Raw genomic sequence first — 25240 nt, 5'->3', positions numbered from 1 at the left:
AGTTTTCGCTATATTCGTGGTTTTCCAAGCTGTGTCGGTTTTTTAACGGACATCAAAGTGCGCGAACCGCGAACCTTCACGTAGTTTCCCACACATTCGTTTGCCCAGTTACGCCACGATTGCGAAGGTAACGGACGTATCCCCATTTTCATAGTTCGTGACGTCTACTGTGTAGCGTATCTTCATCAAAAGAAGTGCCATAAAAACAGCATGGCTGTTAATGATGTCTGGGAAAGAATTCAAGGAAAAATTCGTGAGACATTCGTAAACAAGTGTAGGAGGAAGCGCAAACGGGTTTGCAAATTGAGTATGCGAACCTATTTGCACAGCCGCTAGGTTTGCGAATGAGTGTTTGACGGCCCTTCACATGCGCGCAAACATTCGTACAATGTACGAATATTTGCGCGCATGTCAGTGGCCGGCATAGGAATGAAATGTGCTAAAAGTGTCGATTAAACTCATATCGATATTTTTGTGTTGTCCAGCTGGAGCACTGGGTATGAATACTCCAGAGGGTCCCACAAACAAGTTCGAAAAGGAATGGTAGCGAGCGAGGTGCGGACGTATTCTCGTGTGTATGCTTCGGTGGTTGCGGGTGAACTGTCGGCGCCAGTAAAGGCGCACGCGCGGCTTGCCAAAAGGAAAGCCACTCGGTCGCTACTCTTTGAATCGCGCCGGGAACCGACAACGAGAGTCCCTGATTGGTCGCGGCGCGCGATCAGTCGCGGCTGCCGACGCGGCAGGCGTTAGGGTTGCTATAATATTATTTTTATTAAAAAAATGAGCTATTTGTACTATCTGAAAGAGATTATTGGCACTACAAAAATCCTTTATTTATTTACAAATTCGTATATTGGCCTAGTGTAGGTTAATCACCTCACAATGTTAAATTAATAGCAGTTCACGGATTTTACTTCTATTAAATCAAACAGTGTAATCTTTTTTTTAATTTAAGAAACGGATGTGAATTTTTACGACGTATGATGCTACATCGCCTGTTGAAAAAGGTTGATCATGTACCAATTTTCATATAGTGTTGTGTAATAAAAAAAAATGAGCCAGCAATCAGTTTTACGTGCAGCTATAGATATCTCACATCAAAAATAAATTTAAATTAAGATTACTTTCATGGTTTCTATGCCTCTAAAATGTATTAATCAAATTAACTGTATTTTAGATGTTCAGTTTGTTTGAAAAAAAAAAAACATTAAAATAATTTCTACTCGATAATTGGAATCAAAATCGATTGCTATTCCTATACTTATCGATGAAGTCTATCACTTTTTACTCACTATTTTTCATATTTCTTGTTGCCAAAATCCTTTATGTTCGCAAAGAAATTATTTAATAAATTAACTGAATATTTCCGTTTTCCTTTGAGTTTCAAATTTTATTTGCTTCTAATCTACATATTTAAAGCTTTGTGATATTTTTTATTTTCACCTTGAAGTGACCAGACGGACGTTGAAAAGCAGTTAAACTATGGATGATAATAATTCCAGCGATGACGAATTCAGAGAATCTCCTGCAAGTCCCAAATCAGGTGGTAAAAAGCTTAAACTTAACGACGGAAGCTCTCAGGACAGTTTCAAGGAGACTGGTAACTACAATTAAAATTTCTGAAATTAAAAACATTCGTGACGTAAAGATTTCGTGTCCATTTTGACGTTTTTTTTCAGTTTCGAACAGCAAAGATGAAAATATTGATAGTGGAGTGTCAGCAGATAAGTCAGAGAGCACCAGCAGTGAAGGTCACAGCGCTGGAACATTAGAAGGGCCGTCTAACGAGCTGGTAAATGCAGCCCCTTCGACCAGTAATATTCATACGATACTTCTGAACATACGACGTCCAAAACGCAATAGAAATTACCGAAAAAGGAAGACGCCTGAGCGTGATACTGATAGTAATGATACTTCTCAAGATTCTGATGATCTATCCAGTGAAGACACTCCACAGCCAGCGAGACAGAATGAGAATAGTAATTCAGAAACAGAGAGCGATGATCAGCCAAGATATATGGATTTGTGTGCAACAGAATCTGATAGTTCAAATAGTGGGTAAGTGAAAATTCAAGATTAATATATCTTCGAACAATCCAATATATATTTTTTATAAATTTAGAACAAAGAGTACATAAATATCTGACTGTATTAATTTGTCTTAACTAACAGGTTTAATTAAAATAGGTTAAAACCACCATTTAAGTTAACAATGAGTTTGCTGTGAACAAGCATGACACCCATTGTAGCTTAAAGAAAAAGACCTATGGTGTTTTAGTATCAACAATTTGCTTATGCTGAAGGGCAAATCTTATCTGGTATGAATTTTTTAAGGAAACATGTATCTAAAAAGTGGATTGAGTTCCATGATGAAGGAAAACAGATCTAATGAGTTCAAAGTGTTGGACTTTTGTCTCATTAAATTTTAAGATAAGATAGGGGAGTAATTACTTAATAGCAGTTGGGCTATGATTTTCCACCCATTAAGTGCAAAAAGAATTTTAATTCATTTAATACTTTAAACTTTCTTAGCTTATTGTCCAAATCTTTTTATTTACCATGTAATCACTTATAATTTTATGAATCTATACACTATTATAATATGTAATATTGTCTAGTTCATTCCTTTAATAAAAATTGATAAATAGTTTTCAAGTTAAGTGGGTGTCCTCTAGAATAGTCTGTTGTAAGTTGTGGATTCATAAAATATGAACTTAAAAGTATGTATAGCAAATGCCTACCTGGACAAATTTATACTGTTTTTGTCATACAACATGTTATTAATATTGTAAAATATTAGAATTTAGGTACAGATATCGACGCTTGAAAGGCAAACTTGACTAAGCGACAATGCGTGAACTTTACAGTAGACTAATAATTTAAAGTTGAAATACTTGAAAACAAAATTTATTTTAACAAATCTAGCTTTAGTAGAATCTAGCTAGTAGCTGTAGGATTGCAATGATTTTAATAGACATAGAAATATTTTTTTTTTGCGCATTGAATATGGTTATTGCCTATAATTTATGTACAAAGCAGTTATTGTCGCTTAGTCAAGTTTGCCTTTCAAGCGTCGACATAATCAAATTTTCGATTGAAGTTATTCACACACTAAAACAATCTTTAGTTCACAAAACTCACCAGACAGTCACACGTTTGAAGATTCAGATGAAATGATACAACTAAACTCTGGAGACACAGACAGCGATGAAGATGTGCCATGGAGTAGATTGAATGATGATAATGATGAAAATGAAGAATCAGAAGAAAATAGACAAAAAACACCAAGTGTACTTTTAAAAGCAAAACCAGAGCACAATTATGTGATTTTGCAAGGTATTCCATGAAAAATACAATATAGTAATCTTTATTCATGCTGTATTTAGGGAAAACCAACATGTTATTGTATCAGAATAAAAGCAATTTCTTGATTCACAATTAAGATTAATCATTATTGAAAGCTCAGACCAGGATTTAAACAATTTAATAATTATTTCTTGGCCAAATTATAAGCTCGTTAAGTTCAAATTGATATTGAGCCTTAGCATTAATAGCTAGACTTTTAAAACCAAAGCTCGTTTCCATAGATGAATTTATATGAAAAAATTTAAAAGTTCATTTTCCATACATATAATTTCATTCAGACTTTTTAAGGCAAAGGTGCTTATCACTGCTTCTTAAAGGGTCTTCTTCACTGGTAATTTTCAGTCAAGTCATCTTTCAAATCAAGCATCATGTCCTAATCCATTTGCAACTTGAATAACATAGTCATTTAAAGTGTTAATTTGTGCAGATTCTCATTCTCTCTCTCTTCATTTCCGACATACCAAACAAGACACAGTATTTTTCACCTGGTTTCAATGTGTCGGGCTTTAGTTTATCCAATGATTCTTTTATGCTGACCATTAATTTTGTTAAGTCAATATTTTGCCGGCTTCTTCTTCTTCGTCGCTTCCTCATTACTTAGGGTTGTGACCACCTTGGTCTAGTCTTTGCACCAGCTTCCTCCAATGTTGCCTGCATTCGGCCTGCTTGATGGCAGACATTTTATTAAAAAGTACTGAATCCTGATTTCTGTTCACTCAATCCAGCCACGAAAAAAAATTTGTAGTCATGAATACTAAAACTAGGTTGTAGTTGTTTCCTGCAAAGAATTATAACATGACTAGCGACCCGCGCTCTCTTCGCTTCGGAAACATTAAAACACACATGAAACCAAAAAAATAAAATAAAAAAAAATTAAAAAAAGTAGCCTATGTTCATCAGGTACAATGTCGACTTCTAATGGAAAAATAATTTTTCAAATCGGTCCAGTAGTTTCGGAGCCTATTCGAAACAAACAAACAAACAAATCTTTCCTCTTTATAATATTAGTATAGATAAAAAACAGTGAATAAAGAACTTTTACTGCATCAACTTTCCTAGTTTCAATTAGTGAAGTTTTTGATTGAATGCCGTTGAATTCTTTGTAATTGATTTCATTTTAGATTCATGGATTTTAGCAGACTATTTTAATAGAGCCTTAGAGAAGCCATAGAACTTGAATTCTTTCTACTTTCATTTTTAATTATATGCTGAATGTCTAAGGATTCCAGTGAAGCCTTACATGGTAGATAGTCTTAATGAGTTCTCATCAGATGAACATCACAGTTATTGAGATCTTAATGTACTTATGACATGATACTTGTATTTAAACTGATCTGAGTAATGCTAATGATACTCTTTTTATATCCTTACAGAAATCATAAGACGTGAGATGGGAATAACATTTCCCTGCGGTAAAACGACGAAGACAGATGTGATATTTGAACAGAATTTCTATGGATCACTTCATGCTGTATACAGACTGGAGAAATTGCATCAGCTACAAAAACACAGGGGTTGTGTTAATTCAATAAATTTTCATCCCGAAGGTAAGTTTTATTTCCAAGAGAATATCTGAAATTTTAATTCGCTTAGTGAATTAGTGAGAGTAATTGTATTAAATTTTCATTAAAAGCATTACTAATCACTGAACTGACATGTTACCTAACATGTGATAAAGCTTATAATTCACTTAATTAAATTATAAAACATAAAAGTTTCTCTAAAGACCGACCTGTTACCAAATGATTGAGGAACAAAATGTGTTTTTACAAACAACCACTGCAGGATGGATATTATTTGAGGAACCAAAAAACTAAGAATGAGGCCTGAATGATCGGCCAAAGGGGGCTAAACCACTAGCCTTTATTTTAATTTCATTCGTACTTCCATTGTGTTTTAATTGAATTAATTGAACGATATCAGTACTGTAGGATATTTTGATACCCTGTTATAAAAAGTAATTGTTTTGTACATAGGTCGGCTTTTAGCCTCCGGTTCTGATGACACGAACGTCGTGATATGGGATTGGGCCAGGAAGAAAGTGATTCAAACTATAAAAACGGGTCACAAGTCAAATGTTTTCCAGAGCAAGTTTCTGCATTTGAATTCTAGGAGCCAGCTAAACATAGTCACGTGTGCTCGAGACGGACAGGTGGGTAGTCAGAGAAATCTGATCTTGTACAACATTTGTAATTTTAATTGTATTTTTGTTGCACTAGTTTTTATTTATTTATTGCATATATGGATAGACAAGCTCATAGTCTACCTGGTGTTAAGTGGTCACCGAAGCTCATAGACATCTACGATGTAGATGTGGCCACCCTTCTACCACAGGACTCTACACAACCCTTGGTTGACTGGTAGAGAATGCCTCAGACATTAAGTCCGCAATTGTACCTTTGTGCATGAAGTTGAATAAATAAATAAATAAATATGAGTTCTAAGATCTCAGTATAGTCAGTATAGTTATAGTTATTTTTAGTAATGTTTAGAGCACAGACATCGCAATGCTTGTCACCATTTATTTACCTTGAGACGTTCAAGTGTCAATGGTATAGCAAGAATTGTCCTTTTCAACTGCCCCTATCCACTGCTTCGTGAATTAAACAGAAAATTTGATGTGGATATAGTAATGAAAAGGCACAAGGAGACTTGGTTGTTAGTGAGTGGGTGTCGCCAGGTCCGGCTGGTGCAGTGTCCGTCGAGCGGCGGCGGCGCGACCCGGCGGCGCCTCATGGGGCACTCCCGCGCGGCGCACAAGCTGCACGTGAGCGGCGCCGAGCCGCACCGCGTGCTGTCCGCCGGCGAGGACGGGCTCGTGCTGCACTGCGACCTGCGACACGACAACGTCAACAGGTGATGCACCCACAACCCTACTCTCCTCCGTTAGTCGATCACTCATTGCTGAGCATCGCGATGCGCCCGCCTGTGACCTTTTTTGGTTTTCTTTTTTTTTTATTGCCCTAGTAGGCAGACGAGCATACGGCCCACCTGATGGCGAGTGGTTACCGTCGCCCATGGACTTCAGGAATGCCAAGGACAAAGCCAAGCCGCTGCCTACCGCTAATAATGTAATTTGTAGCCACTTATGTCGGTCAGTGGCACAGTGAAGTGCGTGGCTCAGTCTCATGCCCAATTGCTCGGACACTTGGTCACTCCATCTTTTTCAGCTCCGACCTCTGGATCGTCTTCCATCCACTTTACCCGTCACTATGTTTCTCTCCAGGTTGTCAGAGGACTTTCTTGCTATATGACCAAAATATTGGAGCACTCTATATAGGCATTTGTTAGATAGCCTCTGGTCAACTTTTAGTTCGTTGAGGATGGAAGCGTTCGTCCGGAACCCTCTACCAATACAATATAGTTGACGTCTTCAGCTCTAACACTAGGAGCAGGCTTAGGAACCCCGGTAACCGTACTCGTCGAACTCGACAAAGGGGTCGACGTGCAATCTAAACCATAGGCACAGCCCGCTGAGTTTCTCGCCGGATCTTCTCAGCAGGTCGCGATTCCGATCCGGTAGTAGATTCATTCGCAAAGCATTTTGTTCTTAAGTTGTTAGGTCTCCTTCGGAGGCGCTCGGGCAGTTGTTAGCAAATCCCACCCCTCCTGGCTGAGCCTTTGCACGCCCACCTGTCCTGGTGAAACTGGAAAGGCCTCCGGGGCAGCAGTAATCTTTCAATCATAAAAAAAAAACAATATAGTGGATATATCAGTACCTTTACTGGTGGTAGAACCTCTTGCGAGTCCGCGCGAGTAGGTACCACCGTTCTGCCTATTTCTGCCGTGAAGCAGTAATGCGTTTCGGTTTGAAGGGTGGGACTGCCGTTTTAACTATACTCGAGACCTTAGAACTTATATTTGAAGGTGGGTGGCGCATTTACGTTGTAGATGTCTATGGGCTTCAGTAACCATTTAACACCAGGTGGGTTGTGAGCTCGACCACTCATCTAAGCAATAAAAAAACTATAAATTTTTAGGCTGTTGTGTAATAAATAGAGTGTGTGCAAGCGCGCGTTTGCGGGTAGTTTGGTTGTTGTGTACGAGTGCGTGCGCGCGCCGCAGACTGGTGTCGGTGAAGGAGTGCGGGCGCGCGGTGCCGCTGTACAGCGTGGACGCGCACCCGCTGGAGCCGCGCGTGCTGCTGCTGGCGGGCCGGGACCGCTTCGTGCGCGCCTACGACACGCGCCGCGCCGCCTCCCCGCTCGCGCTCTACTGCCCCGCCGCCTTCACGAGCCGCAACGTCAGTACCCGCCCGTCACACCTATACACATACTATGCTTTTATTTGCTGTCGTGATTGCGATCACATGTAACGTTCTTCCGCTGTGTTCGATCATGGGTCGTATGGACCGCATGGTACAGACTACCACCAAGTGCTTCTCTGACTAGATCTGACCAGCTGGTGTTCTGCCCACGGCGCGCTTGCACTCTATGCGACCCTCAATTATGAGCTTCTCTAATTCATGTCTAGGAGACCGCACGATGTGAAGTTAAGGTCATATAATCGTTTCTTTAAGGGAATTGCGACCTCATGCTTTTTTTTTGCCCCTGTAAGCAGATGAGCATACGGCCCACCTGATGGTGAGTGGTTACCGTCGCCCATGGACTTCAGCAATGCCAGGGGTAAAGCCAAGCCGCTGCCTACCGCTTAGTACTCTCCACAAGCCTCATTTGAAGAAGGACATGTCATAACGCTCGGGAAACACCGTGGAGGGGAACCCATTCCATAGAAATCATGTCTCAAGATGAGCAGCATTCGTGGGGAATGGATTGAGATTTTTGAAAAAAATTTACGAAAAATTAAGAACGTATTTCGCACCGAATTTATGTATAATTAATTATTATTAAAAATGCAATACAACAATATGGAGTGCAAAGGGCCCCTGACCAAGCTGCCCAATGAAAGCTTCTTAAGGTATTGGTCAAAGCTTTTCGCTATCAAACCGTGTAACGAAACAGCTATTGGAACAATCATGGTTGAATCAACATGTCACATGGCGGTAGTCTCTTAAGCGAAGTCTACGAGGTATGGTGACGCGCAAATCCATCTATTGCTGTAATGTCAGGCTTATTGGCTACAATAGACCTGCCTGTGACAATAGATCGGTCCCAGTAGACGGCATGGTAACCGACATAGCCCAAAGGATAGCGACGTTGAAGTGGCAGTGGGCAGAGCGTATTGCTAGTAGAACAGACGGTCGTTTGGGCCGGAAAGTTCTTGAGTGGCGACCGCGTACCGGAAGACGTAGTGTGGGTAGACCTCCCACAAGATGGACCGAAGACCTATTGAGGTTCACGGGTATCCAGGCTGGATGCAGGCAGCGCAGGACCGGTCTTTGTGGCGAGGCTTTGGAGAGGCCTATGTCTAGCAGTGGACATCTGTGGACTGGTAGAATAGAATAGACGGCCATTTTAAAGAACCGTAGATTGGGGGGAATAGGGACTAGGAGTAGAATAGGGACAAATCTAGGTTGTCACAATGCTTTTTTGAAATTTAAATTATAGTTTAATTTAGTCATCAGAGTTTTGTAACTTATTAAAGATATTGAAAAGTTAATTACCTAAACAATTAAGTTAATTACCTAAACAATTAAGTTAATTACCTATACAACTAAACAGTGCCAGCCATATCTAAAAACTATTGTCTCCGTATACGTGACCGGATTCACGCCAAAAGCCAAAGTGGATCATCAGGTCAAGTTAGTTTTTTAAGTTTTTGTGTATATTTTTCAATGAACTATGTATAATAATGCATCGTATATGAAAATTTAAACCTCCGGAACCATTTTAATCTCAATTTGTAAGAAATTGGTAAGAAAAACCTTTGAAAATTTGTCTTAGAATTGGAAAGGAATTCTCCCCAATCTACTGAACCGGTCGAGGTTCGTGTTGATGATAAGATGCAGTAAAATCGACAAAACCATATCTCGAAGCGAGTTACTGATGGACAGTCCTAGCCACTTGTGTCTATATGTGTACTCTTCATTAAGGCTTCGTCAAACAGAACGCGTACTTAGCGCGCGTCAGAACGCTAAACTGACGGCGCGCTATGACGCCGAGATGTGTTGTACTACTATGGTAATAAACTGTCAAATAAAGCGCCAGCGCTAGCAGTACGCAACGCTCTGTCGCGGCGTTGGACGCGTTGACGTCAGCCGTTGTAATTTTTTACAAATTTTATTTTAGCGTTCGAGTGAATGTGTATTAAAATACTTGATAATGCCCGAAAAATAGATAGAATTCGTTAGAAAATACTCATGCTTATACAATGCCACATCTGAATCACTCGACATCTTAATACTTTTTAATGTTCACACTGCTATCGAAAGACACTATGATTTGGCGAATGTTACGTTGCGTCAAGTAGCGTTGGGCACAGCTAGTCAATTTGTGTGACATGAAAAGAGCGCGAAGTTAAATCGCAGCGCTAAGTACGCGTTCTGTTTGACGAAGCCTTTAGCAAAACGCGGACAGTCGCCAACAAAATGTCTATACTATGACGTCTCCACATGCAGGGCAGCGACTCGAAGCGCGCCAAGCTGTCGATGATGCACCTGACGTGCGCGGTGTACAGCCACGACGGCAGCGAGATCCTGGGCACCTACAACGACGACGATGTCTACCTCTTTGATGCCAAAAACGACGTATACGACAAGTCAGTTTATATTGTTATCTTACAGCCTGGCCACGGGACATTCGCCGATACGAATATTCGCGCGGTGCGAACGGCGAAGCGTCTAGCGACTAAAACAAGCGCATAGAAATGTACCTAACAAGCCACGCGCACCGGCGACCGGCGAAGCGACCGGCGGAATGTACCGAGCGAATCGCGCGGTGCGGCGGGCGAGCAAAACAAATGCATGAATAAGGACGGCGCAAGCCACGGAGTCGAGCGGTAGTCGCGGCGAATAGTGCAGTGATTAAATGAGTTTAGTTGTTTTCGCCGCGAAAAATGAACGCCGAAATTTTTATATTTTATATTTTTTATTAATTTTTTTTTTTATATTTTTAAACTCGTCGTGGCCGAACGGATAAGACGTCCGGTGTTGAGCGATGCACCGGTAGTCGAATATCAGGCGGGTACCAATTTTTGTAATGAAATACGTACTCAACAAATTTTAATGTTCACGATTGATTTCCACGGTGAAGGAATAACATCGTGTAATAAAAATGAAACCCTCAAAATTATAATTTGCGTAATTACTGGGGGTATGACCTCTTGTGAGTCCGCGCGGGTGGGTACCACCACCCTGCCTGTTTCTGCCGTGAAGTAGTAATGCGTTTCGGTTTGAAGGGTGAGGCAGCCATTATAACTATACTTGAGACCTTAGAACTTATATCTCAAGGTGGGTGGCGCATTTACGTTGTGGATGTCTATGAGCTCCAGTAACCACTTAACACAAGGTGGGCTGTGAGCTCGTCCACCCATCTAAGCAATAAAAAAAAATAGTTGAAATACTAGCTAGACCAGCTATTTGGAAGTCTAGCCACTCAAAGTATTTCTCGTACTTCTTGTGGAATTCTCCATCTATAGGTATACTCCGATTCTTATTCAAATCATGTACTTCACAATCTTTTCCAAATAATAGGTCCTGAACCAAAAAACTATTAATTTGTAAGCAATATCGAGATAATTTCGATATAGACATTTCGCTGTCGGACTTCCTTACTAGTCGCGGCGGCGAACGTGAGTACCCGTGGCCTGCAAACGGTGCTGCGCGAATGGTCGCCTCGCCCACCGCTTCGCTGTTCGCACCGCCGATCCCCGTGGCCAGGCCGTTATCTTATACCTTTAAACGAGAAATTTTTGTATATATATATATAACCTGAATCTCGGAAACGGCTCACAACGACTTTTATAAAATTTAGAATAAAGGGGATTTCGGGGGTGATAAATCGACCTAGCTACGATTTATTTTCAGAAAGTGTTTATTCGTGTTTTCAATAATCAACTTTATCGATATTCAACTTTATGACTCTTCCCGACATCTATTGGCGAATAATAATACTATTTTTCATAATTGAGAGCAACTAACTGCTTTAAAGACACAATAACACTAAAGCTGTTTCAGCAGATGGCGTTGTTAAGCCACCCGATGCCAATGAGTGTTTGGTTTAAGGTTAGACCAAGAAAATGTATTGTTTATTTATATTATTTGTGTCTTTTTAACTCACGTGTTCACTTAAAAGTGCCTAAACGATCTTGGAATATTTCATCATTTTATCAATATGTAATTCTTATTTAAATATAATTTCTAAAAGACACAATTCATAAAAAAAAACCGTCTAGTTCGACTAATTAACGGAGCCGATCATTGATTTAACTTTGATCTGACCACCTGCGGCCAATCTTTTGCAATTTTTTGTAATTTTACTTGAGGGCGGGCCATTTAAAGTATAAAATATCGAAAAAAAACACTAATAAAAAAACACTCCTTCAGCTATTTGATGGAGTAAACTTAATTGAAGTTCAATTATAAAACATCGAACTGCTGATGCTAATAACAAATAAAACGCACTTTTTATTACAAAAATAAATATCGCTTAAACCAAATAGCCTTTCACCCCTCGATGTGGTTACGTTATAGCACCGGTCATCGCGTCCTCGTCGAACCCGTCGCTTGCGACGAAGGGCTCGACGAGCGAATTAACCCCATAGACACAGCCCACTAAGTTTCTCGCCGGATCTTCTCAGTAGTTTTGAAGTCGTCGTAGCCTAAAGGATAAGACGTCCGGTGCATTCGTATCGAGCGATGCACTGGTGTTCGAATCTCGCTGGCGGGTACCAATTTTTCTAATGAAATACGTACTCAACAAATGTTCACGATTGACTTCCACGGTGAAGGAATAACATCGTGCAATAAAAATCAAACCCGCAAAATTATCATTTGCGTAATTACTGGTGGTAGGACCTCTTGTGAGTCCGCACGGGTAGGTACCACCGCCCCGCTTATTTCTGCCGTGAAGCAGTAATGCGTGTCGGTTTGAAGGGTGGGGCAGCCGTTGTGACTATACTGAGACCTTAGAACTATATCTCAAGGTGTGTGGCGTATTTATTTACGTTGTAGATGTCTATGGGCTCCAGTAACCACTTAACACCAGGTGGGCTGTCAGCTCGTCCACACATCTAAGCAAAAGTAGTTCGCGTTTCCGATCCGGTGTCAGATTCTCCGAAGCACTGTTTTTGCTAGGGCTAGTGTTAGTAACGTCGTCCGACTTGAGCCCTACTTGTTACCTACTTGTTAGGTTACGTTGACAGCCTCTCGAGGCTATCAGCTTAGGTAGGAAAAAAAACGACGTCAGGAGATCATTACCCAAAGTCAAGTGCTGTAAGGCGGAGGATTGTTCATTGTGGCGGACTATGGGAGAGGCTATTATAGATATTTAGATATTTACTCGTGGTAGGATCTCTTGTGAGTCCGCGCGGCTAGGTACCACCACCCCGCCTATTTCTGCCGTGAAGCAGTAGTGCGTTTCGGTTTGAAGGGTGGGGGAGCCGTTGTAACTATACTTGAGACCTTAGAACTTATATCTCAAGGTGGGTGGCGCATTTACGTCGTCATTACGTCTATGGGCTCCAGTAACCACTTAACGCCAGGTGGGCTGTGAACTCGTCCACCCACCTAAGCAATAAAAAAAGGCCTATATCCAGCAGTGGAGAGATACAGGCTGATGATGATAACGTTGCAGGGACAGCACGAGCGCGTCGGAGGGCTACTCGAAGCGCTACAGCGGGCACCGCAACAGCGCCACGTACAAGGGCGTGTCGTTCTTCGGGCCCGGCAGCGAGTACGTGGTGTCGGGCTCGGACTGCGCGCACATCTACGTGTGGGACAAGAGCTCCGAGGCCATCGTGCAGTGGCTGCACGGCGACGCCAACGGAGTGGTCAGTGACTCCCCCCACTCACTAGTCCCCACTAAGGCTCCTCACTGTAATTCATTGAAATTATAACTTTAAACTAAAGATGAAATGGATAGCCGGTAACTATCCGGTATCCGGCCTATCCGACCATGCTTTCACTATCCGGCCGGATTTCGTATAGTAAAATTTAAGAAAATCTCATGGTTATACAAAAGGCAAATAATACCACAATAGGCTATGGACAACTTTTAGTTTTTATAATCGCACGTCAAAAGTGATAGTTTTATCAATTAGTTTGTTTAATACTCAAAATTAACAAGTGGTAAATTGTGGAGAATGAATACCAAATCGTCGTCTGACAGAGTCGTCGCGATCTCCGCACACGTGCGACAACACCCGAACGCGCACGAATGTTTCCGAAAGGGCCGATTATCCGGCGCTCCGGCCTCACAGCTTGCCGAATATTTGGTATCCGGTATCCGGCCAAACCACTATCCGTTTCATCTCTAGTTTTTATTATATATTACATAGAAGAACGACGGTTATTACATAAAATATAATTTTTTGTGGCAGCAACGAGCCGCACGTACTTGAAAGATCTATGTTCTGTGAATTTACATACGGGCTCTTACGAAGTCGAGCAAACGTTGTTCAGCGAATCGTTGAGACACTATATGAGGCGTAACAAATAGGCGTGCAACATCGCGGAGAAAAAACATCGGTGTCCGGATGTCGATGTTTTTAAAAGTAAAATATCAATTTAAAAACATCGATCTTACGATATATCGATGTTTTATTCGATGTTTTTTACAAATAACATAAACTTTTTTCGAATTCACACTAAGGGATTTTTCATACAAACTGAGGGTGATCGAAAAAATCCAAGTACATATTTGTAATCTACGCACCATAATACCACAAGATCAGCATTCAAATCCATTCAAATCTAAAATAAAAAAGGTAATATTTAAATGGTATACCAAAATATTTTTCAAGCATGCCACGAAGGCAACCCACGAGAGGTATTACTTTGCTAACTGTGAGATTATGTTGTGCACAGATTTCTTTGGTTAGCCTTTCTAACAGTTGCAAAAGTTTAAAGATTTCGCATAGGCTATTTCACTTGATGTGATCATTGGAGGTGCGTCTGGGTGGCATAATAATATCGGCCCAACAATTCCAATTAGGTCATGAATATAGATAATCTGTGTAGCTCAGGGAGAGAACGCAAGATGGCGCCTTATGTCGGTGTACGATAAAACATTGTTCATGAACAATCAGAACGATGATGTATTGCCGATGTTTTGGTATTAACGTCGATGTTAAAACACCGATTTTCATGAACGAATGTTTGAAAGACATCGATGCTTAGCTTGCATCCCTAGTAACAAGCACTCTACTTTCATTAGTAACTGTGTGCTTAGTGCGAGTTTTTTAACGTTGTCGATAGCGTAAAAGTTAAGCCAGTTTTGTATGCGATTGGAACAGCGTCCCTAACGGCAAACGTACGCAAACGATCCCATTCCATACAAATAGGAACTAACTTTTACGCTATCGAGGACGTTAAGAAACTCGCACTAGCACACTGGTCCCGTCGGGCAGCCCTTACAAACGACTTCGCGACTATTACGTTCGCGAACGGGAGCGAGCAATCTAGACGACTGCAGTGTTAAAATGGAGCGTAGTCATTAATAGAGGGTGTCGAATGATTTCTGTACATTATGTAACTTCTAAAATTTGACTCCGTGAACTGAGAATAAATGCATTTATTAATTTTGAAGTGAAACTTCTTTATCGACGTAGCGAGGAAAAAATGTATGTAACGTTTTTCGGTTACGCGCCATCTTAATTTCTTCCGTTACGCGCCATGTTTATTTTATTTCCATTTAGTTTGTTATCAACATCGCTGCGCATAAATTCAACAATTTCTGAATCGCGCTGACGATATTCTTTATTCTTTATTTGTACACACTGTTAATATAATACAGTAATTGCGATAAGATTTAAAAAAAATGGCGAGCTTAACTCAACAATTGAGTTATCTACCAGCTAACCGTTCTCAAAGAAGGAAAGCTTTACATGAGAGGGTAGATATGTTACACAGTTAATAGACGTTCTCGTATTTCTCTTGCTAAATCATACCTACCTGGCGTCGGGATACCGTGATCATGCAGGCGGTTCCCAGTGGTTGACCCTTGCCATTATTTTTTAATTTTTTTCACTTCTACCGTGTGTGACTTGCACACACACACTTTTTTTTTTGTTAAAGGAAAACCTGCAACACCAGCTCGTAACGGAATTTCGTATTAACGTTTCCAGGTGAACTGCATAGAGCCTCATCCCCGTTTCCCCGTGCTGGCGACCAGCGGCCTCGACAAGGACGTCAAGATATGGGCCCCCTACGCTCGCGCAGACCCCAAGTACGAAGGACTAGAAAAGGTAGCGATCTACAAATATTTATTTATTTACTACACTTCATGTAAAATTTAGATTGGCGGACTTAATGCCCAAGGCATTCGCTACCAGTCAACCAAAGGTAGTGCAGAGAAAAGAGTAGTAGGTGCAATAAAATTTATATTAAATTACAAATACACACATAAAATATATACATACCATACATACTACAACTACAACATAATAAATTCATGACAGACATTTCAAAACAGACTCCACGCCGAATGAGTTACGAACAAAACTAGATTTTTTTTATTTATTGCATAGATAAGTGGACGAGCTCACAGCCCACCGGGTGTTAAACGGTTACCGGAGCCCATAGACATTCTATAACGTAAATACCGCCACCTACCTTGAGATATAAGTTCTAAGGTCTCAGTATAGTTACAACGGCTGCTCCGCCCCTCAAACCGAAACGCATTACTGCTTCACGGCAGAAATAGATAGGGCGGTGGTACCTACCCGTGCGGACTCACAAAAGGTCCTACCACCAGTAAAAATAATAAATACATTAAATATTCCAGGTTGTACGTGAAAATAGCGAGTCCCGCCGAAGGAGTCCGCTGTTCAACGACTTCCTGCCGACCGTGTACAACGCGTGGCGCAGCGAGAACCAGATGTACGCGGACGGCGACATGTCCTCCCCGTACGGGGGGAACATCGAGTTCGACGGAAACGTCTGCACCGCCTTCTAGGGACCTCCCCCCTGTGCGTGCTGTCTGGACCTGTGCCCGGGAAGCTCTGCTGAAGACCACGCATCATGGACACTTCGGGATGGTTTGTGGGCGAGACGAAAACTTGAGTTTATTGGATGCTGCGCCGACATGATGGCGTATATGAATCCGTCTGAGACACACGGCTTTTGTATGTAATACTATAATTTGAATATACGAGAAGACGATTCCTAACTTATTGCCTCCACGTTAATCAGCTGACGCGCAGGGTCGATGACCCCGTACACGTGCGATGCGGTTCAGTGCCTACGCCCCAGAATATTATTAACTTGCAAGTATTTTTGCGTAGGTTAGCAAAATTATTTAATTGTGTTTATAGTTAAAATGGTTTTTAATGGAATAACGGATAGTTGTGTAGTCTGTGCTAGACTCTTATAAATACAGAGGGTAATCTGTTTGGCTTTCATTGAACCTTCACATTTATAGGGTAGTCTGTGATCGACAATCACTAACAATTTGATGGAGGGCAGAGTACGGATAGAAGTTTAGCTTTCCTAAATACTGTTGGATTATTTATTTCATTGCTTTTTATGTATTTTTTATTAAATATCGGAAGACTCGGGATCACTTGAATAGAAACAGCTAGGACTGTGCTCGGAGTATCTCTGCTAGATCTAAACAGGGATGACGAGAGTCGTAGGAGAATATCACCGACATAGACCCCAGGGTAGGGAGTTAAAGTGGCCGTGTGGGGGGATCAGTTGGTCGCTGAAACCAAATAGTCTCGAGCGCCCCCCGGGGCACGCAAGTCTGTCGTTGTGGCCACTTTTAGGAGAACTATGTCCAGCAGTGGACATGTGTGGGCTGATGATAAAGTAGATGTTATAGTGGAATGTAGATAAAACTTTAAAATATTCAGGAAATTTGATTTGATTAAACACTCTTTGGGGACATTTTTGTTCAAAGTGAGTTGTTTTTCTCTTCCCTCCTACTACTCTATAGGCTTCCTCAGAATACTATGTGCTGTAAGAGAACGTGACCGGTAGATCGGAAGTACCTCTGTCCACGGAAACAGAATAGTCAATGTACAGAATTGTTTTGTTTTTAAAATGCATCACAAACAACATTCTCAACTGTTGATTTACCACGACGTGAACATAAATTTGCATTGAGGTAGCGGTTCTCGGAGTGCCTCTGCCTTGTATATGTAGCAGCGAGAGTGCCCAGGAGTGCTCACGGTGACCAACAATGTCGCCTGTTCTGCTGTCAGTCTGTCTGTCTATTTGGTTAAAGCGACATTTTTTGTAACTTAACAGGAGAGCCATTTATGGTAAAAAATTTGGAAAAAAAGTCTTAACAAAAAACTTGTTCAGCTATTTGAATGGAGTAAGCTTAGTTGAAATTAAATTAAATATATTGAATTATTCATGCTAATACCAAATAAAACGCAGCTTTAATTACAAAGATAAATGTCGCTTAAACCAAATTGCCTTTTACCGGTCGATATGACACATAAATTAAAACATAATATATGTACCCCGATTTATTTTTATTATTAATATAGGAAACACCATCTAGATATTGCAACATCACATCTTTAAGCACCTTTATATCCGAGGTGTATATATACATATTAATTTTAATTTATTAAAGTAAAATAGAATAATTTATATTTAAAGATTAGATTTAATGTAACATAGCTTCTTTTTTTTCATGGTTAGTTGAAATTGATTTTAATTTTTTTCGTACAAGTCGTTGCGATAAATAAATTACTCTACGTAAATACGTCACACGTTTATGTTCGTCGTGTGTTTTATTTGACTTAAACAATTAAATCTCGAAATAAGAAATACTTAAACACATACCGTGTGTTAGTCTGTGGGAAATTTTTATGCGGCATTGAAATCTCTATTTGCATATCCTTCTCATATCTTTTTCATCAAAATACCGGTATTTATAATTTTAAATACTAATTTATTCGTGCAATCGTGATTGAATTGTAATTACATCAACATGTATTTAATATAAATTTGGGTTTTCATGTTAATCGTCTGAGGAAATGTTCAAACGTGTATGAAAATTAATTTTTACATCTTGCCGAACGCTGTCCGCGACGGAACTAAAAGCTGTGAATTACTGTCAGTGGCTAAATACATCAATATGTAAAAGCCAAAAAGAAGCAAAAAAAAAACAGCTGCCAATGTTTAGTCTAGGTGAGTCGGAGAAGTCATTGACCTCGCAGACGCCAGCGCCGCGCGCGTTCGGCTGTTTAGGAAACCTTGCTGTTATTATTCACATACCGTCGCGTTTAGTAATTCCCCAAATTTTAGGGAAAATTGATTTTTTTATATCATTTAGTGTCCCATAAATTCACAGTACTTATAGTGTTTTTTTTTGTAAATTTTATTTTTGCACTTATTATGTGTGAAGAGTCCACGAGTAGGTAGGTACCCCTGGCGAAAAAATAACTTGCTCTCTTTCTCAGATGGAGGCTGGAACCTTTAAACTTGCAAGTTGCCAAAATAATTAACGTTCCATAATGGATGTATAAGCGAAACTTATAATCAAATTTTCGTAGTTTTCAACAGTCATGTACATAATTATGTAGATGACATCTATCGTTCGCGTTGATGTAGTATCGGCAATCTGTAGTATAATATAAAATGCTTTGTTTATAGAACAATTGTACAATATATCGCATCTTTAGAATCATAGAGACTCATTTCGAAATTTTTGGATTTCGACTTTAATTTTTTTTTTGCCTTTGCAGACAGACTAGCGTACGTCCACCTGATGGTAAGCGGTTACCGTGGCTCATGGACGTCAGCAATGCCAGGCGCAGAGCCAAGCCGCTCTTCAATTAAAAAATGAACCTAGAAGGACCCTTTTCAGGGTCTCTTAATAAATCAAATGACCAAAAGTAGCTTATAAAGGGACAAACTCATCCATTTGTCTCTTTCACTCCGTCCCCTTCCTCTACACACGTCCTTTCGGTTTGAAAATTTTATTCGATGTTTTCCAAAAAAACATATTTTTTTAGTTGATTCTCTATAATTCTAAAGATATATGTACAATATTAACGACGATTGAATCTTGTGTGTGTGTTTCCTGCCTTAGCTGGCAAACGAGTAGGTATATTGTTCCCATTATGGTGAATGATAACCATTCCAATCCAATTCCTTGGCAATTGGCATCAGCAAAGCCGGGGCGAGCTGCTGATTACCGCGAGTCACTAAACCAACGTTTAATGAACGAAGAGCTTATTTTACCCTGATTTTAGTTATATGTCCTAAGTCCTTCACGTATGTTTTTTTTTAAATGTATTTTGGTCGAATGTTTAAATTGTCAATACGCGTGACCATTTATGATTCGTAAACGTAATGCGTCCAAACCAATACGATTAATATTTATCGACGTAATCCCAATAATATTGGCGGTTTTTTACCTGAAAATATTCACCTGAAAATCAATAAGAATTGGTTGGAATCCAGTGTTGATAAAAGCAAGCAGTGAGGTCGAACTCTGGCTCACCTATGCACATTAGTATTCCATAAAGCATATTCAAAAAGTAAATCGTGATAATTGCTTTTTTCCAAATAAATGCAACAGCTTTAAAATTGACTTGCTTGATTCTGGCTGGCGGAGTAGCATAGACGTCTCGAGCGTCGAGCGATAGTGCACGGAATACGATTAGTAGGTTGGCCCTTACCATCTTCGGCTGCCGAAGTTACAGATGTCTCGCGCGCCCCTAGGCACTGGGACCTCGTAGGGAGTTCGGCCTTCAGCTCGAAGATTAAAACTACCATCAACATACGAGGTGGAGCGCCATTCTTTTCTAATTGGCGTACCTATTTCATATGTTTAGTACTAAAAGCCAAAAGCACGCTGCCATCATGTGCGAAGTTCCGTACTTTATCATAGACAATAAAATGTTAACCCTTAGTTCAATTGATTTATTAGTTATTTCCAAAATACTCAATGACTTAACATAATTAGTAGAATATATATTAAAAAAAAACTTAAAAAGTGTCTATTGTTTTCATAAGCATATCGTAGCAATAGCTGACTTTTGAATTGGTTCAACCCATAGCTGAATTGGTTCAACCCAAATACCTGTGATATATAAGTTCATTTGAAATTTATATTTAAATAAATGCTGTGTAAAGGTTTTGATGTTGTTATTTTTCATAATTTCGTTTTAGATGTTTTTAAGTATAGTTTTGGTGCCTAGTAAACTTCGTTATTTGTAGTAAACGATTAAGTACCTACTAAGCTAACGAGCCCAGGTTGTCAGCCGGGTAGTGGTCCCGATAACTTCACAGCATGAAGGTTTCATTACTAAGATAAGTACAAACCTTTTGATGTTTTTCAAGTTATCAAAATGCTATATTAAAATTTATACATTTTCATACATCACACACATTTTTGTACTAGAGACTACTAATCCAGATTATGGGAACACATCTTGAAATAACAATTAATTTTATTAGTCTGCGGTTAAATGAAGTTATGTGATCCTAAACTAAAACAATAAATTTATATTATAAACTAACAATACGACAATAATATGATACAGTTGTAGTAGATGAAAAAGGCGTCATCTTGTCATTTACTTAATGGTTAAAATCTCCATTGTTAAGATTCAGGCAGGTACGTTAACATTGTCCTTTTAAAGTTATTTTGTTTAAAATTTCCTAGCAACGGAATCCTGCATTAAATTCTTGAACATATTGTTTGGGCACTTCGATACTTTCGGAAATTAAAAGTTTTTACCTTGCTTTCAGAACCACCTACACATATTCCGCCTTTTGTATGTACATTTAAATACCATTTTTAATCATTAATATTGATTTCACCCCAAATCGATATTTTTACAACTGTGAAAACTAAAAACTTAAATATAGTGAAGAATGTAAATGTTATAAGAGTGAATGTTTCAGTCGTATTATGTAAATAAAGATGATTAATGAAAATTTTAATGGTATTATTTTACATGTAGATAAATTGTTCTTAAAGGCGTTACAATAATTACAAAATCTGATATTACTTTGAAATGTATTAAGTTTGGTAAATTTTTTTGTTAGATATCTTGGTTAAAAGTGATACGAAATTTGACATAAAATGTATTGGCAAGGTCAAAAATAGCGTACAACGATTCTGGAGAAATAATATTAATAAAATATGGGAACAAGAGAGGAATAAATTCGTAACATTTACATATGCTGTTATTTTAGTAGAAATGCCTTATCTTAAATGGAATAATTATATTGACTCAATTTGCTTTATAATAATGCCATGTGCACACAATGAGACTTAAACTTCCCGCCATTTTTATAAACTGTGATTAGCGCCACATAGTGACGATTTTTGTAAATGATACAGTCGACGCATGTAGTTTTTACACTGTATTTTGAGAAAACGAATCGCATCTAAATACAAAAGACATTCTTAGTTTATCAGACAAATTTCAACACAAGATGAGCAGGTTTTTTTGTTGACAAATTGTGTATTAATCATATAGGAATACACATCATTTCTCCACATGCTTGTCATAGTTTTATAATGGCTGCCGGTTTCCACCAATGAGAAGCGAAGCGTATGTTGAGGCTCGCGCCATCTTCGTTTCAAGCTATCACGCTCGTGGCTCGTTTTAGTTTTCTGTCAGTTTGCCAGTCGCGCGTCGGACACGAACTGTTAAACAACTTCTTAGTTTGACTTTGTAATTGTACATCAAAATCAGAACAATCATGAGCACCAATGAAAATAACAGTGAAGTGGCCGTTGACAAGGTCGGCGATGAGAATAAAGGTGACGCCAAAAGTGAACTAAAAGGAGCGAAAAGGGCAGCAGAGGTGAGTGCACATGTCAAACATAATATGTATTCATTTAATCACTCGCCATTTTATCGAACGATCTACTAATATCTTCTAAACACGGTTTTGCATACTCCAGATATCTATAATAAGAAAATCATTCCAAAATCCGCCTAAATACAGCTTACGGTAACGTTCTCTAACCGGCATATTTTCGGTCACTAAGACCAAAGAATGCGCTGCCGTGAGTGAGGTAATCGATGCGTTCAATAATGATACAAACTTTTTCAACTGGGCTTCGGTTTTAATACATTAAGACCTTGTGTTTCTTCACTTTGTTTACTCGTTTTTGGTATTATACTATAGGCATGACCTTGGCGGAAAAAACATGGCGCGGGAACGTACGCTGTCCTCATTGAGTGGTAATTTAAAAATAAAAGAAATGTTTCATATTCACTCGGCCAACCTATCTACGGTGTGAAATGTTGATTTCAGGGCCTCGTGTTATGGCTATTTTAGACTTGCTCACTGCTATTCTATGGAGTTAGCGTGATGCTAGTTTCATAGGTAACATGGCCGGTATTCTAGTCTTCAAGTAGCATGTATATATTCAGACGCGCCAAGATTCGATGTTTGTTATCACAGTTTCAACTGTCGTTCAGCATTTGTTGCATGCAATCAAAGTACGTGGCGTTTGTTTACCGCGTTTTTGCCATTTTGGTACACAAATGAAATTTCCGCATTTAACTAAAAAAAGTCAGTCAATGACCCGGTAATGTTTGGACTAAATAAGTAGATGTTAGTTACTAATTAATGTGTTCTTTTGTCTATCTGCTGTTATGATTTACGTCGTTTACTGTATGAGAGCAATTTACGCTTCTTCTATGAAGTGTTTTGTCAGTTAAACATGTCTTGTAGGTTATGTTTTATTTAGATCGTTTTGGTAGTCTAGCATGGCTTCACAAGCGGTTAATGTGTGCGCGGTAACCGTTGATCGTGTCACGGCAAAAAGGCCCGTATGACGCCGGCCCCGTGTTGGCCTAGCTCTTCCCCTCCACACTTCGTATGACCCACGCTTCTTTATCGTCTCGAATCTTTGTCACCTGCTTTTATTAGCTGCATTGGCGTTTTTCCCGCAAACTTTCAATGCAAGTGTGTATTTAATACAAAATGAACATTAATGTAATAATTATCTGTTTGCGATTTGTTTTAATTGAATTACAATTCCATAATAGGTGCAAATATAGTAAAACATTCAAAGTTTTAATGTATAAAATGATACTAAGTACCTGGTACTGTTTACTGTTATAGGAAAAAACGACAGAGGCGAAAAAGGCGCGAAAGGAAGAAAACGGAGGAGGTGACGAAGACGACGAACACAGTGATGATGAAGACGTCGACGGGCTTTTTGAGGGAGAGGAGGATGACGACGATGAAGAAGTAGTGGAAGGTGAAGAAGATGATGAGGAGTTAGGAGAAGAAGAGGATGAAGATATCGAAGGCGAAGGTTAGCAATTACACCAAAATAAACGAAATGGGCAGATTACAATCAAATTTAGGAAAAACGCTAACGTTTTTGTCTGGGTTAGTTTCAGGTGAAGAAGAATTAATTGCAGAGGAGGAAGAAGACGATGCGTAATAACGCTTCGTGCCTTTTATGGACAATGTCACAGTGAAGTGTTAGTGCTCGTGACGCCTTGGACTGACGCGGCCCCGTCTCGCCCCAACTGTCTTAAAAGTCAAATGAGAGCCCCAAAGCAATAGAAGTTCACTACAGTTGGGAACACGCGGGGCCGACTCTGCTCCCACCTAAAACGGGTGCAATTCTAATTTAAATGACAAATGTAATTAATTAAGTGAAATTGAATACTGATTTCCAATTTTTTTACGATGTTTTAAGTTGGTACCGAAGCTGTACTTTAATTTCCTGAACTTGCTGTAATAAGAATATGTGTAATCAACGTGACTTAGTTAATGCTGTTGAAATTTGTCATGTAATGTACAAATATTTCTATTTCCCTTTTCTTTAGGCAAACTTTATTCTTAGTAATAAAGCTCTGTTTTAGGTTTACCTGTTGAATGGTAAAGTTGTGATATTTTTCTATGATGCCGGATATTTCACAAGTAGCATTTACTACTCGTGCGCGCCAAATTTAATGGCGCCAAAAGTAGAAGACCAAAATGTTTATTAGTTATAGTTACGTTTTCAATTTTTTAACAATTCTTCACATTTAAAGCAGTTTTAAAGTTTTTGGCGGCGTAAAAGTTTTGAAAATTGAACAAAATTATGTATTAAGAAATGTAAATAATAATTTGGTTTATTGATCAATCAACATGTTTAGTTTCTTATTAACAGGCAGAGTACAAAATGAAATATGAAATGTAATTAAGTCAACCAAAGCTGTACTGAATAATAAGATACGAGGGCATTTGACACTGGAAATACTGACGATTAATATGTATCCACTATAGATTGAAATGACTTAAATAAAATTGTGGAATGTGGATACACGTATGTGCAGAGGCAGACCTGTCTGCCTGAATAAATCTGATATGAATGAATTTATTTGAGTGTATTATTTTTCTTGTATAAGTAAAGTGCATGGAAACTCGAAGGATGCGTACGTCATTTTGGACTGGCAAGCACGAGTAGTGTGTACCTGTGTAGACAAAATTTTGAAATACTGAAGTCAAAGCTCAATTTTTACAATGGACAAAGTTTTACCTATTGTTAGAGTAAATAAATCTTGTTATCATAACTTACAATAGATCTAGGCTATAATATTTGTAGTATAATCCCGTGGCTGTGTTTCCAGTAGTCATCGCGTCTTACGATGTAAAAGCGTCGTGAAAGCAAAACTTCAGAATTTGCAAATTGCTTTGTCAGAGCCATCTTAACTACTGTTGAGGGTGTGGGGGACACTAAACTATTTCAGGGTTTAAAAACAAACATTCGTCGTAATATTTTGACACTTTTAGATGTGATGAGGTGTGTCGTACCTTCTGGTGAATATGCGTCTAAAACCACAAACTAGATACGGTAACTAGAAAATCATCACAATTTTGTCA

At 39.3% G+C, this 25240-nt stretch overlaps 2 protein-coding genes across 2 annotated transcripts; both read left to right on the top strand.

The window, feature by feature from the left end:
• Window positions 1–485: 485 nt before the first annotated feature.
• LOC114243426 (DDB1- and CUL4-associated factor 8) lies at window positions 486–16811 on the top strand. The gene is made up of 11 exons (XM_028174911.2): window positions 486–1600; window positions 1680–2058; window positions 3128–3336; window positions 4740–4913; window positions 5343–5518; window positions 6047–6222; window positions 7432–7609; window positions 9884–10023; window positions 13059–13254; window positions 15550–15669; window positions 16209–16811. The coding sequence occupies exons 1-11, from the start codon at window positions 1483–1485 to the stop codon at window positions 16377–16379; spliced, it is 2037 nt and encodes a 678-aa protein (XP_028030712.2). The 5' UTR covers window positions 486–1482; the 3' UTR covers window positions 16380–16811.
• A 5207-nt stretch (window positions 16812–22018) lies between these two features.
• Window positions 22019–24737, top strand: Bacc (nuclear regulator Bacchus). Its single transcript, XM_028174958.2, has 3 exons — window positions 22019–22210; window positions 23483–23678; window positions 23761–24737. Exons 1-3 carry the CDS (start codon window positions 22106–22108, stop codon window positions 23808–23810), a joined length of 351 nt encoding a protein of 116 aa, XP_028030759.1. The 5' UTR covers window positions 22019–22105; the 3' UTR covers window positions 23811–24737.
• Window positions 24738–25240: the final 503 nt, after the last annotated feature.

Source organism: Bombyx mandarina, chromosome 12, assembly GCF_030267445.1.
Source record: "Bombyx mandarina strain Sakado chromosome 12, ASM3026744v2".
In the NCBI taxonomy this organism is placed as follows: domain Eukaryota; kingdom Metazoa; phylum Arthropoda; class Insecta; order Lepidoptera; family Bombycidae; genus Bombyx; species Bombyx mandarina.
Note: the sequence above shows the minus strand (reverse complement) of the source record. Positions and strands in the feature narration are given on the sequence as shown.

What these genes read in the sequence shown, in the direction of transcription:
- LOC114243426 (XM_028174911.2), top strand. Translation starts at nt 1,483, where the DNA reads ATGGATGATAATAATTCCAGCGATGACGAATTCAGAGAATCTCCTGCA. An exon ending in CGACACGACAACGTCAACAG is followed by an intron (nt 6,223 to 7,431) that starts GTGATGCACCCA and finishes CGCGCGCCGCAG; the next exon opens with ACTGGTGTCGGTGAAGGAGT. An exon ending in ACGGCGACGCCAACGGAGTG is followed by an intron (nt 13,255 to 15,549) that starts GTCAGTGACTCC and finishes TAACGTTTCCAG; the next exon opens with GTGAACTGCATAGAGCCTCA.
- Bacc (XM_028174958.2), top strand. Translation starts at nt 22,106, where the DNA reads ATGAGCACCAATGAAAATAACAGTGAAGTGGCCGTTGACAAGGTCGGC. An exon ending in GAGCGAAAAGGGCAGCAGAG is followed by an intron (nt 22,211 to 23,482) that starts GTGAGTGCACAT and finishes TTACTGTTATAG; the next exon opens with GAAAAAACGACAGAGGCGAA. An exon ending in TGAAGATATCGAAGGCGAAG is followed by an intron (nt 23,679 to 23,760) that starts GTTAGCAATTAC and finishes TGTCTGGGTTAG; the next exon opens with TTTCAGGTGAAGAAGAATTA.